The sequence below is a fragment of the Bos mutus genome, chromosome 20, assembly GCF_027580195.1.
Source record: "Bos mutus isolate GX-2022 chromosome 20, NWIPB_WYAK_1.1, whole genome shotgun sequence".
In the NCBI taxonomy this organism is placed as follows: Eukaryota; Metazoa; Chordata; class Mammalia; order Artiodactyla; family Bovidae; genus Bos; species Bos mutus.
This window is the reverse complement of record NC_091636.1, coordinates 59,215,056-59,230,863: the sequence shown is the minus strand read 5'-3', so window position 1 is coordinate 59,230,863 and position 15,808 is coordinate 59,215,056. Positions and strand designations below refer to the sequence as shown.

At 39.3% G+C, this 15,808-nt stretch overlaps 1 protein-coding gene across 1 annotated transcript in view; it reads right to left on the bottom strand.

Moving 5' to 3' along the window:
- DNAH5 (dynein axonemal heavy chain 5) overlaps positions 1-15,808 on the bottom strand; it is a 276,738-nt gene that overhangs the window by 116,069 nt on the left and 144,861 nt on the right. Inside the window, 5 exon segments of the mRNA XM_070357713.1 lie at positions 455-627; positions 3,688-3,886; positions 7,066-7,289; positions 8,931-9,144; positions 9,321-9,443. Coding sequence (XP_070213814.1) covers positions 455-627; positions 3,688-3,886; positions 7,066-7,289; positions 8,931-9,144; positions 9,321-9,443 — 933 coding nt within the window.

The window sequence follows — 15,808 nt, the reverse complement described above, 5'->3', positions numbered from 1 at the left end:
TTTCTACCCTAGGTACGGTAGAAGTGGACTCAAATGGTATTTGAGGTTTTGTGACTGGCTTATTTCACTTAGTATAATGTCCTCAAAATGAATGCCCCACTTTTTACCATTCTCCTTAGCAGGATGCAAAATAGAAGCAGGCTTTGTGCCTGTGCTTCTGACTCAGATGTCAACCACATTCATTCCATGGAGTGAAAACATTGAGCTGGAAGCAGTATAGCAACACTGAATAAAATTATCATATCACACATTTGAAGTACACACGCTCTGATTTTAAACCTATAGGTGTGACATGTTGCATTCAGTTCAGAAATTAAATTGGAATAGAGCATTGAGTTTATTTTTAAACTGAACTTTCTCCTAGAAGAGGAAAATTGAAGAGGAGGGGGAAAAGTCTGGTGTAAAGGCAAGTGTCTGTCACTCTGGGGAGGTGCTACTGGGCGTGGCCACTGACCTTGACCAAGTGGACCATGGCATCTGCAAAGAACACCAAGTCCGTGCCTGCACCACGGATGCTCTCGTTATAGAGCTGCAAGAACATATTCAAACGCTCCTTCAGGTGATCAAAGGATTCAACAGGCTCATAAATTTTGGGCATCTCAGCATCAGCCTCCTCAGATGTTTCACCTGGGGTTAGGAAAGAAAAATCAACTAAGTTTCTCCAAATCATTGGACTTTACCACTTCCTCAACCTAACTTAGTACACTCATAGCTTTACAATTTAGCACTGAATAATACTGATTTTTACCTAAAAGCCAGAGTATATATTTTTAGAAAAGAAAGCAAACAATAGTCAAAGCATTAGAACTTTTGTGATCATACACAGTCTTAATTCTTTCTTGTCTACAAAGGGTCAATTTCAAATAATGTCACATACATTGAATTTCATTTATATTCATAATAGACCATTGGCATTTCAAGGATCTTCCCAGAAATACTCACTTAATGGTCAAAATGAAGATCGAAAAAGTAGGGATTTAATGTCAAAATCCACAAAAGAGAGAATTAAATGAGTTTTTAATAAGAATAAAAAGAAAAAGGTCACTGCATCTGCTTAGAAAATTTTTATGATTGGAAATTTTAAGTTAATAGTGAGGATAGAAGTGAATTTTGAGAGAAAACAGAAAAAAATTATTTTTGTTATTAAAAAAAATTTTGTGTGTGTTAAAAAAATTTAAACACTGAATTATTTCACTGGGAAAATTATTAAATCAACTATTTTAAAAGTTAGAGACACGTATCAGCTTAACACTTTTCCAACCATGATTATAAAGCATAATGCCAAAGAAAGAGCTAAATTTGGCATATATAAATTCACTATCAGTTAACATTAGTTGAATATACTAATAACAAGTAAGAAATTCACTGAGTATTAGAAGAGTGAGTCGTCCAAATCTAGTAGTACATAATTACTTTCAATTGACCCTGTCCTAATACAAACTATATTAACCTTTTTATGACAAAGCAAGGAAATTGATTTAGCATAATAAGGTTGGTCTATTTGCAAAGCTCTCTCTAACTGAATTTCAATAGGCACTTCGTTATTTCATAAATGTTCCATTCAAGCTTTGAGAAACAAAGTGTGCTGGAGACACAAAAGTCTCTGTATTTGCCTCTAGCCTCATTCACCCCACCCCACCCAAACCCCCAAGGCCCACCCCAAAATGCTGGAGTTGTACCCTGACCTCAGACACACAATTACTTATCCTTCTGAATTAGAGGAAATAAAACACATAAATTCTAATCACCTTATAATGCTCCTACCTTTACATGATTTTTGGATATGTGTGACCTGATTTAAAATAAACTGTATCAGCTTCTTTCTCTGAAAAGATCTGTCCAACTGCATAGCCAGCAATAAACATCCTTTTCAACTGTTACTCAGAAACTTGACAGATCACATACATCCTTATCAAATCTAGTAAGGGGCTGCCTAGTCATTTTCAACCATTTAACAGATATAAATAGCAAGTGCTTAAACATGCCTTTTTGAATATGAAAAGTAACTTAATATTCATCCTCAGTATTAGAAGAGGTTTCTAAATGAAAGAAAAATATTCTACTTAAGCTCAGTTATTTCTGAGGAAAGAAATTAACTGGAGCACCACTTCTTTTCATAAAAAATAATACAGTATATCTCAGTTTTTCACAGAACCATAACCACAATATCTTGCCTCCCCATCACCCACCTCTAATTATATTCAATGGCCCTCTCAGGGAATGTGAGGTTTTCCTTTTTATTTTCAACACCTGGGAATACTCAAGGAATAATCATAGTTTTGCTATATTTCCTCTCACAGTGAGTACAAGACACAGACTGCCAAGCCATCTACAGACACCATCTCATTTATCCCCACAGGACCCAGGATGTATATTTTAATATTTCCATTTTTATAAAAGTAGAGGCAGGAGATTCAAGAAAGTTCAGAAGCTTGCCCAGCTAAGGTACAGGAGACCCATTTCTCAAATCTACCTCTATACGCCAGCTGTAAGCCTTGTCCACTGTCTTCTGCTCTACCCTGCCTCCCAACTCAACCTTTATAACCAAGGCTGACATGTACAAAACGGTTCAGTTCGGTTCAGTTCAGTCACTCAGTCGTGTCCGACTCTTTGCGACCCCATGAATCACAGCACACCGGGCCTCCCTGTCCATCACCATCTCCCGGAGTTCACTCAGACTCACGTCCATCGAGTCAGTGATGCCATCCAGCCATCTCAGCCTCTGTCGTCCCCTTCTCCTCCTGCCCCCAATCCCTCCCAGCATCAGAGTCTTTTCCAATGAGTCAACTCTTCGCATGAGGTGGCCAAAGTACTGGAGTTTCAGCTTTAGCATCATTCCTTCCAAAGAAATCCCAGGGCTGATCTCCTTCAGAATGGACTGGTTGGATCTCCTTGCAGTCCAAGGGACTCTCAAGAGTCTTTTCCAACACCACAGTTCAAAAGCATCAATTCTTTGGCGCTCAGCCTTCTTCACAGTCCAATTCTCACATCCATACATGACCACTGGCAAAACCATAGCCTTGACTAGATGGACCTTTGTTGGCAAAGTAATGTCTCTGCTTTTGAATATGCTATCTAGGTTGGTCATAACTGTCCTTCCAAGGAGTAAGTGTCTTTTAATTTCATGGCTGCAGTCACCATCTGCAGTGATTTTGGAGTCCAAAAAAATAAAGTCTGACACTGTTTCCACTGTTTCCCCATCTATTTCCCATGAAGTAACAAAATGGTTACTCTTAATCAAAGATTACAAAGATACATTTACTTAACACATTGTGGAGGAAATTTGCAACAACATGCTTCTATATTTATTGAGCACCTACTATGCCTCAGGCTTGTTTCAGCAAAGTTCACTAGACAGAAACTCAACATCCCTGAACTAAACCTCTGTCATCAGATATCCCCTTTGCTGTTTTTCAGTCGCTAAGTCATATTCGACTCTCTGTGACCCATGGACAGCAGCATGCCAGGCTCTTTTGTCCTCCACTATCTCCCCGAGACTGCTCAAATTCATGTCCATTGAGTCAGTGATGTTATCTAAGCATCTCACCCTCTGCCGCCCCTTCTCCTATTGCCTTCAATCTTTCCCAACATCAGGGTCTTTTCCAACAAGTCGTCCCTTTGCATCAGGTCGTTACTTGGCAAAGGATATCCCTTTGGAGGATTTCAAATTCTGCTTCAATAGTTTACCTGTAGCTTCAGGTGCATCCCTCAAGAAATCCACAAAGTAAGTGTCAGTTCCGCAATCCACCAAGAGTTTTTTCTCTTCACCAAACTCCTCCTCCACCAAGCTGACTAAAGTCTTATCAAACCAGGTCACGTCATCAGATGCCGTGAAGCGATCAGCAATAACTCGTTTACACTCATGCTTCCACAGCCTTAACAGTTCCTGTCAAAAGCATCGTTTAAATGCGTTATTAATTCCCGTTATGTCAGAGTTGGAAATTCAAGTGGGCAGTATCATAGAGGACCCTCCTTCCTGATTTAGAATGTGACATTTTTTAAAGTTAAGGCTAACATTACTGGTTTCCTTTTAATGTGAGCAACAGGTTTGGGAGCACCTTAGAAAAAAATCCTGGAATAATGGTTTTCATTTGGTATGTGATCACCAAAAAAGGACATTCTTGGGTGCAAAAATGATGTGGGGAACGTTACTGGCATTTGTACAGGAATGCACAGTCTTAGGATACAAAATTGTCCATGAAATATAACTGTCCTGTTAAAAAATAGATAAAATAAAAAGTTAAAATATACTGAGCTTCATTTCAAATTGGTCTCATCTGTGTTCAGTCACTCAGTCGTGTCTGTGACTGCAACTCCACGGATTGTAGCCTACCAGGCTCCTCTGACCATGGACCTTCCGAAGCAAGAATACTGGAGTGGGTTGCCATTTTCTTCTCCAGATAGTAAATAAAAAGTATTCATTTTCAGCCCTTAAATTAAAACAAAACCATTCCTAGATAAAATACTAATTCATTCTGAATGACCAACAAACTAATATTCTACATAAAAGTTTTATGTTTCCGATCAAATTAGTCTGTTTGGATAAGACATCTACATTATGGCCAGAGCATAGTGTAAAAGTTGTGTATAAACAACTCTCATGCATGCAACTGAGATAATTACAAAGATACATTTACTTAACACATTGTGGAGAAAATTTACAAAAAAAATCTGGGTTATCTGTCACCTCTTCTAGATACTCCAGGGCCCAAAGTTAACTGGAAGTTGAGAGAATTAATTGTTCAATACAGCTGTTCTGATAGCAAGAATAACAAAGCTTGTCTAAGTATCTTATTTGATATGAAAGACTGGTGCAAATTTCTTAACTTGGTAACATTTTTCAAGATAGAAGGTTTTTAAGTTATTATACTGTGAAAGTATTAGTCGTTCAGTCGTGTCCAACTCTTTGCAACCCCATGGACTGTAGCCTGCCAGGCTCCTCTGTCCATGGTATTCTCCAGGCAAGAATACTGGAGTGGGTTGCCATTCGCTTTGCCAGGGGATCTTCCCGACCCAGGGATCAAACCAGGGTCTCTCACATTGCAGGCAGATTCTTAACTGTCTGAGCCACCAAGGAAGCCATTATATTACTAATGATCAAATGCTCTTTGGTTGCCAGGAAATAAAAGCTTAGTGAAATATATTTAATGACATGGTTAAGACAAAAGTTCATGACAAACCAATTGCTGGAACTGTTAATGCTGATTTAAAATCAGCACCAAAAAAATAGGTACTTAAAAAGTAATATTGGTGGTATAGTGGTATAGTGGTAAAGAGCTCGCCTGCCGATGCAGGAGACCCAAGAGACATGGGTTCGATCTCTGAATTGGGAAGAAACCCCTGGAGCAGGAAATGGCAATCTGCTACAGTATTTTTGCCTGGGAAATTCCACAAACAGAGGAACCTGGTGAGCTACAGTGCGTGAGGTCTCAAAGAGTCAAACACGACTGAGTACAACATAGCAGCATTCCACGATGCCATTAATTTGTCAGTAACTTTGAGGGAAAAAATTAAATTACATGTTCACTACTGCTAAAATGACTCCCAATTCTCTGTAACAAGGAGAGTGAGTTTTCCCCAAAATGTCTTGTCTTGGAGTCAGCCAGTGAAGTTACCTACTTTGTGACTATGTGCGGTAAAGCTGGGTTTTTCTTACCATCCACACTTGATTTGCTTGTGACAGTTTGACTGACATTTCAACTGTCTCTCTGCATTTATGTGGAGAAGTCCCTAAAACCTATTTGCTTAACTTCCACCTCAGTACCATCAAAGTCTGAAAAAGAGGCTGGTGTTGTCTTAGCCTAAGCACATAGGCCCTTCAGCAAAAAAAAAAAAAAAAAAGTACTGCATTTTTACATACTATATACCTTACAATTTTATATACTACATACATACTGATTTTTACACACTAGAATTTCCTTTTAGTCCAAAGAGAATTCTTATAGTGCTAGAAACTGTTATATTTGAGTGTCTGTACAAATGCTCATTTTTCTGTCAAATGAAATTTCTACTCTTCTGCCTCTTTTCAGTTTTACCAATATTTGTAATTCTTTTAGTGCATCAAGTTATATGGAAAAGAAAGATCATGGATGACTAACAAAAAAAAGTGGTTTCATCCCTCAATTTGGAAAGTTCATTTATAAAGATAATTACTAGACTCCATATATGTGCATTAATATATGATACTTGTTTTTCTCTTATTTCACACTGGATATCAGGCTCTAGGTTCAACTAACTCAAATTCGTTCAGTCAGTTCAACTGATTCAAAGTTGTCCCTTTTATGGCCGAGTAATATTCCATTGCATACATGTACCACTATACATATGGAATCTAGAAAAATCGTGCTGATGAACCTATTTGCAGGCCAGGAACAGAATCGCAGACACAGAGAATGGGCTTGTGGGCACAGCAGGGGAAGGAGAGGTGAGGAAAACTGGGAGAGTAACACTGAAATGTATACTCTATATGTAAAACAGATGCTAATGGGAAGCTGCTGCGTAACCCAAGGGGCCCAGCCTGGGGCTGAGATGAGCCAGAGGGGTGGGTTGAGGGGGTGGGAGGAAGGCCCAAGAGGGAGGGGATTTATGTATATTTATCGTTGATTCACTGATAATCAATGATAATTAACCAATACAATATTGTAAAGTAATTAGCTTCCAATTAAAATTAAAAAAAAGATAGTTTTTAAAGTTAAAGATCAGGTTTATAATGTGAAGTTTATAATGTGAAGACAGACATAATAAAATCAACAGGCATTTTTGCCATTGTTTAGTATGAGAAAATTATGATGAAAAACAAAATTAATTTTACCTTTTATTCTACTCATTAGAAAATAATAGTATACACTGTCTCCTTAAACATAAACCAAATTTAATTGGAATTTTTAAAGAAAAACATTTGGCATACTTTCCCTTTACATTAGTAAAAAGCCACAAAAGAAAAAAATATCCATGCTAAAACATCTCAAAATATTTTCATGCCCATAAAAATTACATTACTAAGAATATTTAGAGTTTATAATAAATAACAAAGTTACTTGTTCTACTTTCTTACGCATCACTTACGTCTGGTTCCTTGATAACCTCTGGAGTAGTGTTCAGCATTCCCTGCCAGATCCTAGAAAGATCTCGAAGGTTAAAAACGTAATGGAATTTTGCAGGGGTTGGGAGCATTTTAATCTTAGTCATTTGCCATAGTCGACGTGTCAGGGGCACCAACTTCGTCACCCAATCTCTCACTTCTTCTGAGAAACCCCTCTGGGTACAGTAATAACCTACCCCAATCACACCTGAAAGAGGAAAAAAAGTCGCAACATTTTGACTGACAGTTCAAATCAACTAAATTAAAATGAAAAACGTAATGTAGAATATAAATACAAGGACACATTTTAATAGTTAACCACATATTAAAGAAATTTTGATTAATTAATTTGGGAGGGGGGTTAAACCTAAAAAGTAGGTATAGATTCAAGTGAGTTAGCATTCAAATACTGAAAAGCTGATTAAGAAATGCTGCTGAAAACTCTAGCTGAACTAATTCAGTATTATTAAATGGGTAACAATGATGAATATATAAAGTTGCATTGGACAGATAAGAAAAAGAAAGGTCTCACGAATCTTCTAAGATTATTAGTTCATTCTTTTGTTGCCATTCCATGCATTATAATATATTTTGATTTACTTTATAGGCAAAATTTTCCAGGCCAAAAAGGATAATTAAAAGTGATAATAGTCATTCATTCTGGTCCATTTACTTCTCCCAAGTTTAGATAGGTCTGGTGTCATTGGTTTCAAGCCTCTGCCCACTGCTGTGACTGAAGGCAGATATTGCCAACTCCACTACCCTAGGGCGCTAAGAAGACCTTCTAGTCTGCCAGAAGTTAATTAGGGTAATCCTAATTAGTTTTTCCTCAGTCTCAATTTCAGCGATGGTAAATTAATACCTAACACAAACGCATGCATAACTTTACACTCTTTCTCTGAAAAGATTCCATAATCAGTTTCTAAACTCATTTTCATTACTCAGTTAAATAAATATGGTTATCGATTGTGCTAGTGTTTCTTGGATGATTTCTGACATACTACACATGTAATCAATCAATAATTTATTTACAACCCTATAAATTACTCTGAGGATCAGACTCTGGCTAATCCCCATCCTGAGAGATATTATTGATATTTCTTAGGCTAAAATCATTACATGGGGTGGTTAGGTATCAGCTACATAAACTGCTGGTGTGGAATTGTATCAATCCAGACCTGAAATACATGTACCCATGAGGAAGGCATCTCATCATGTCTAAGACCACTTAATATTTAACCTCCTGGCTTAAGAAGCTAGCAACAATATCTTAAAGAAATACATAGGTAGGGGCTTCCCTGGTGGCTCAGTGGTAAAGTATCCTCCTGCCAATGCAGGAGACATGGGCTCAATCCCTGGTCTAGGGAGATCTCACATGCCCTGGAGCAACTAAGCCCATATGTCACAACTATTGAGTCTGTGCTCCAGAGCTCAGGAACCACAGCTACTGAAGCCCACTCACCCGAGAGTCCACTCACCCTAGAGCCCGTGCTCTGTAATAAGAGAAGCCACCGCAATGAGAAGCCTACACACGGCAACAAGAATAGCCCAAGCTCTCCTCGACTAAAGAGCCTGAGAAGCATCAAAGAACCAGCACAGCCAAAAGTAAACAAATAAAATTATATCTTTCAAAACGAAATACATAGGTATAAAAGATCTACCTTGACACCCAACTCAACAAATACATAAAAATGCTTTTACAAACAAAATACACTCTTGAAAGTGATAAAGACAGCAGACTAGGGAACCACTCAGTGCTCCCCTCTGTGTGGACCTCTGGGTGGATATTTTCTCATTGCAACCCAAGCAGGGATTCTCCCCTTCCACGCCCCACTGACATTCATTTTACCAAAGATCTTGTCCACAGAAGCATCAGAGGGTAGCGTGCAGTTAAATATCGAGAACTGCCTCTTGAGTCGCTGCGGTATATCATTGCGTCCACCCCCAGGATGGATCATAGCTGCTAAAAACTGGATGTCCACAATGCTGGTAAACTCCCCAGGCTTCTCTAGATTATAAAATCCATTCTGTTCCAGCAGCTGTCGTACTATCTCATTAGTAACCTAAGAAAGACAACTTTCAGAATTAAAAGGTCATTCCTTTATATCCCAGGATCTAAATAACGGACTTAATTGGAATTCAGGAATTGCAAGTTGAAAAAAACAGAAAACCATTTACTCATCAAAAAATAAATCAATGATGAACTAAGCAAATAAGATGCCCAACAGGATTGATATACCTGGTCTCCCCACTCATTGATTACTGGCATATTCACATCATCAATGAAGATAGTCATCTTCTTTCCTGCTGGAGGGCCATATGTGGTGCCCATGCGTTTATCCACATAGCTCTCTATTGTCCTCTGTTAAATGAAAAGGTCAACAGAAACATCTGTGAAAATATCCCCTAAGACACAGTCGATTATTTTAAAATTCCAGAAATGTTTGAAATGATAGAAATTACTCATAAAAACCCCAAAATGTCCCTAATTCTGGAAAACAGAGAATGAGGTACCTAAATTTTCTTGCATAACATTCATTTATAACCTTTGAAAATCGGTTTCATTTAGAGGTAAATAAAGTGGTAATCAATGTAAATTTTTAGATGAGACTTCTATTTTTTTTTTCATTTTTATTGGCGTATATTTGCTTTACAGTGTTGCATTGGTTTCTACTGCGCAGAAAAGTGAATTAGCTACACAGATACATATATCCAGGCTTCCCTTGTGACTCAGAAGGTAAAGAATCTGCATGCAATGCAGGAGACCCGGGTTTGATCCCTGGGTTGGGAAGATCCCTTGGAGGAGGACATGGCAACTCACTCAAGTATTCTTGCCTGGAGAGTCCCCATGGACAGAAGAGGCTGGTAGGCTATACAGTCCATAGGGTCACACAGAGTCAGACATGACTAGCAACTCAGAAACGCCTGCAAGCATTCAAATATTTGGATGAGGCAGCTAGGCAGCTGGTGTTATCCCAGCGATGAGCACCTAGGAGCGGGTGCAGACTGTGTGATGAGGAAGAGATGTCTATGTTTGGATATGCTGATGTTGTTATGTTCTAGGTCATCTAAGTGGGGAGGTGCAGTTGGAGACACCAATCCAAAGATACGGTTTTCATTGACTATTCAACAGGCAGCAATTCCAAATTCAGGAAGAAATCTCAGCTTCTAGGTTCACAAACTATTGAATTTTTCTCCCTCCTTTGTTTTTGCTTTTGACAATTTAGCTTTCTAATGATATATATAGCTTACTAGTAATGTCCTGCTATTTCAAAGACACTAGGGTCATAATGAAGAGGAAGAAAGTGTAGGTATGTGGCTATTACTCTATGTTGCCTCACTTGTTCCATCCTTGGTTTTTAGCTCTTAGAAGACCCCCCCAAGACATAAAATCTTCATGTCCCTATGAGTTCTTATCAATGGACAAGAGACTATCTGGAAGAATCTAGCCTGCCATAGGGAGTTGTCAAGAGATTATTAATTGCTTTATCCACTTAAATTCATTGAAAAGGAGAGCTAAATGTAGCCTAGTACATTACTTTAAATGGTTTTATGTTAGGGGATATGAAATTCTTCTTGCCATTGTATTGTCATGGGAAATTTGTGTTGTAATTGGATGGAGTGTGATATATTTATGTACCTTTCCATTTAAAAATGGTGAAATTTTTTCATATCCTTGGTATTATGTATTAAAATGATGATGGAAACTTACAATTTGAAATGGCTAAACTGGAGAGTTTTACAAGGACAGTTGTATAAGTTTTCCTTTCTCTCTTGGCCTAATTTCATGGATGTATTAGGTTGGTGCAAATCTAATTGCGGTTTCAGATGGTGAATTTTAACTCATTATAGAGAAATGAGGTGAAGTTGCTCAGTCATGTCCGACTCTTAGCGACCCCATGGACTGCAGCCCACAAGGCTCCTCCATCCATGGGATTTTCCAGGCAAGAGTACTGGAGTGGGGTGCCATTGCCTTCTCCTTTAACTCATTATAATTAGGCTCAAACACATCTGAATTAATCAAAATAGGAACCATTACAATCAACACACTTTTGCCAATGAGAAATAAGTTGGTTTATTCATGTAGGGTAAAAGTCTGTACTTTGGGATTAGACAAGCTCTTGGAAAGCATTTTCTGCCTCCTGCTGGTTGTGGAAGCATTTCCCCTGCAAAAAGTTGTCAAGATGTTTGTCAAGATACTTCAAGATACTACTTTTTTTTAGGTGGTGAGTTGGTGAGAGATTAGGTGAATACACGGGATGGGGCAAAATTTTGCAGCCCAATGTGTTCAACTTTTGAAGCATTGGTTGTGTGACGTGTGGTTGGCGTTGTTGTGGAGAAGAATTGGGCCCATTCTGCTGACCAGTGCTGGCTGCAGGACTTGCCATTCTCACTGCATCTCATCGATTTGCTGAGCATACTTCTCAAATGTAATGGTTTCTCTGGGATTCAGAAAGCTGTAGGGGATCAGACTGGCAGCAGAGCACCTAACAGTGACCATGACCATTTTTCGGTGCAAGTTTGGCTTTGGGAAGTGCTCTGGAGCTTCTTCTCAGTCCAACCACTGAGCTGGTCATTGTCAGTTGTCGAATAAAATCCACTTTTCATCACACATCACAATCTGATTGAAAAATGGTTCACTGTTGTTGAGTAGAATAAGAGAAGATGACACTTCAGAATGATTTTTTTTTATTTGCGGTCAGGTCATGAAACATTCACTTATCAAGCTTTTTCACCTTTCCAATTTGCTTCAAATGCCAAATGACTGCAGGATGGTCAGCGCTGAGTTCTTCAGCAACTTCTCATGTAGTTATAAGAGGATCAGCTCTGATTTTCTCTTAATTGGTGGTTGTCTCCTTCCAATGGATGGCCGCTATGCTCCTCATCTTCAAGGCTCTCATCTCCTTTGCAAAACTTCTTGAACCACCACCACACTGTCTGTCTGTTAGCAGTTCCTTGGCCAAATGCACTGTTGATGTTGCCAGTTGTCTCCACTGCTTTACAACCCATTTTGAACTTGAATAAGAAAGTCACTTGAATTTGCTTTTAGTTTAACATCATTTCCCTAGTCTACAATAAATATAAAATAAACAGCAATAAGTCATTAGCAAAAAAACATAAAGTGAGAAGTGTGCATTAAAATGATGTATAACATAACCACATTTATTTAAGGATGCATCCCAATAGTATATGGCAAATTTCAACAATGCAAAAACTGCAATTACTTTTGCACCAACTTAATATCTTGAAAGATTGTTACAGTCATTTTAACTGATTAGTTCTTCATCATACAATAAGGAAACTATTTTTTGGATAAGTGGAGAATGCATTTTACCTCAATATACCTCCAGTTTCTCTTATACATTATCTTTATTTATTTATTAAGTTTTTTTTATATGGACCATTTTTAAAGTTCTTATTGAATTTGATGCAATATTGCTTCTGTTTTATGTCTTATGTTTTTTGGCCCCAAGGCATCTGTGATCTTAAGCTCCCCAGCCAGGGATCAAACCCACACTCCCTGCATTGGAAGGCAAAGTCTTAACCCCTGGACGAGCAGGGAAGTCCCTGTGTTTTATCTTTAACATGACTTAAATCATGAATCAGTGGGAAAGAAATGAGATCTTTAAGACTGAGATTCTAGAGCATGAGAACCATGAAGCCCTTTCTGTTTTCTCTGCGGTGCTGATTCAGCTTACTGAGCACATACATTTGAATAACTGATTGATTTCCAAACTACATTCCATGCAAATGGTAATGCTATAGTCAGTAGTCTGGGATTCTTCCCCAGTGTCCCCATTACCCCTTTCCAACACCCCTTCCATCGGTTTTAATGTTCCTTTCCACATTGCTAGGACATTTTTTTATAGAGCAGAGTGCAGTTCCCTCCTGTACCATCTGAGCTTAGAATGTAGCAAAAAGAGGGTGTTGTCCTCCACTTTCTGAGGGGAGAGGAGTGATTTAGTGTGACTGCATCTGCCCCAAAACAGATCATGTCAGGCTACAGATACCAGTTTGGAGGAGGAAATGGCAGTATTCTCCACTCCAGTATTCCTGCCTGGGGAATCCCATGGGCAGAGGAGCCTGGAGGGCTACAGCCCATGGGGTCGCAAAGAGTCAGACACGACTGAAGCGACTGAGCACGCACAGACACCAGTGGGCAGACTTCTGAATGAGGAGACAACGGTCTTCAGATCATGGAAGCCTGTGGAGCTCAGAGCACAGATCTGAGAAGCCTCTTGGACAGTAGCCCTGTTTAGCTTTTTTTTTTTTTTGTTGCACTGGGTCTTCATTGTGAGCGGGCTCTTCGTTGTGAATGGCAGGCTTTTTCTAGTTGTGGAGTGTGGACTCTAGAGCGCAGGGTCAGTAGTTAGAGCACATGGGCTTAGTTGCCCCAGAGAATATGGGATCTTAGTTCCCTGACCAGGGATTGCACCCGTGTCCCCTGCATTGGAAGGGGGATTCCTCATCGCTGGACTGACCACCAGGGAAGTCCCCTTGTTTAGCTTTGGCTGTGATTATAAGGAGATTCTGAGCAGGGCTGGACCCTTTGTATAATGGAGGTTGGGATAGTATCATCCACGTAGGCACCAAAAGACAAAACTAAATCTGTAGGAATAAACAGAAGCATCTCTGTAGAGAACAAATGTACAGATACCAATGCGGAAAGGGGAGATGGGATGAGTTGGGAGATTGGGACTGACATATATACACGACTGTGTATAAAATGGATAGCTAATGAGAACCTACTGTATAGCACAGAGAACTCTACTCAGTGCTCTGTGGTGACCTAAATGGGAAGGAAATCCAATAAAGAAGGGATGTATGTGTGTTAGTCACTCAGTCATGTCCAACTCTGTGAGCCCTGGACTGTAACCCACCAGGCTCCTCTGTCCATGAAATTCTCCTTGGACAAAGGAGCCTGATGGACTACAGTGGGTGGGTTACCATGCCTTCCTCCAGGGGATCTTCTTGACCCTGGGATCGAACCCAAGCGTCTTACATCTCCTGCATTGGCAGGTGGGTTCTTTACCACTAGCACCACCTAGGAAGCCCCTCCAAAGTGGTTAAGTTCTATTATAATTTAAATATTGCTTTTTACTGTATCTCCTCCTCTCTGGACAATGATATGCTCTAAATCAGTTGTTTGTTTTTCTCATATGAATGAGTGAATGTCACAGCCTTGTAAATTACCCACCCTGCCCCCAGTCAGGCCTGGAAACTTTTTTATAAGTTATAGACAATGTCTCTAGTGAATGATTTACAATTTTGTCTAGACTCTGCTGTTTCCCAAAGAAATCAGTTACTGAACATATTTGCAATATTGTGCCATCCACCTAATCCCTGGTCTCCTTGACCTACTGTCCCACTTCATCCATCCTTCTGGTGATATAAAAGCCCAGTCCAGTTAATAAAATCAAATGGGTATATTCATTTACTGGAATATTGTCTGTCTCATCCACTAGAATAAAAGGAGTGCAGGCACCTTGTTTATCTTATTCATCACTGCCTCCTGGGTGTCTATAAAGGTGTCTGGTATGATATATTTATCAGTAAATATTTGACACATAGATCAATAAAGATAAGAAACTCGGGAGTCATCTTTAATTTTTTCCTCTCTCTCCTATCCCTCTCTTCCAACAATATCCACTCAATCAAAAACAAGTCCTGTCCGTTCTGCTTCTCAGCCCCAATTTGAATGCATCCTATAACCATCTCCTCTTGAGTCTCTCTGAATACAGCCCTATCTTTCCCATTAGCAGCCAGAATGAACTTTCTAAGTGGTGATGCAATCCTGCTCAGTATCCCCATGATTCCTTATTAGTGGCTTACAAGGAACACCATGATGCTCCCTGCTCACTTCTCCAGACTCATTTCTAAATATGCCTTTTCAGTCTTTGTTCCTGCCCATCATGGTCTTCATTCATTCATATTCAGTTAACAACAACAACAAAAAAAAAACCACATACCATAAAATAATGCTCCTCTCAGACTGATTTACAGTGCTCATTAAGAGATTCTTATTTACATCCCTAAAGTATCCATTTATGAGCCAAAAAATAAATAAATAAAACTCTCAGAATTAGTATTGTTGTTGTCTAGTCTCTAAGCTGTGTCCGATTTTTTGCAACCCCATGGATTGTAGCCTGCCAGGTTCCTCTGTCCATGGTACTTCCCAGGCAAGCATACTGGATTGGGTTGCAGTTTTCCTCTCTGGGGTAGCTTCCTGACCCAGGGATCAAACCTGAATCTCCTGCATTAGCAGGTGAATTCTTTACCACTGAGTGACTAGGGAAACCCCAAGATTAGTATTAATCAAACACAATTCGTAAAATATTGACTTAGATGGATGATTGCCCATAAAAATCACTTCTTTCAACCTGGCTTATTGGTAAAAAGTTGAAATCTCTAGGAAGGGCCTGGACTATGGGATGTATGCTGTTCTCTAAGAATAGACAACAACTTGACTCTGAAATAGCAGAATGATAGTCATGATGACATCACCTTAAGCCATCAGTGGCACCAAAACAAAGATTCTGACCTTGTAGTCTGTCCAGCTCACACACACATGGGATGTTTGGGTGAACCCCAGTTGGAACCCAGTGCCATTTTAGCCATAAAAACCAGATGGTCAGTCATCCACATAGACAGGCATGGAGTTGAGGAAAGCCATTCTAAGCAACATGTGGGGTCTTCCCAGACCAGGGATTGAACTGGTGTCCAGTG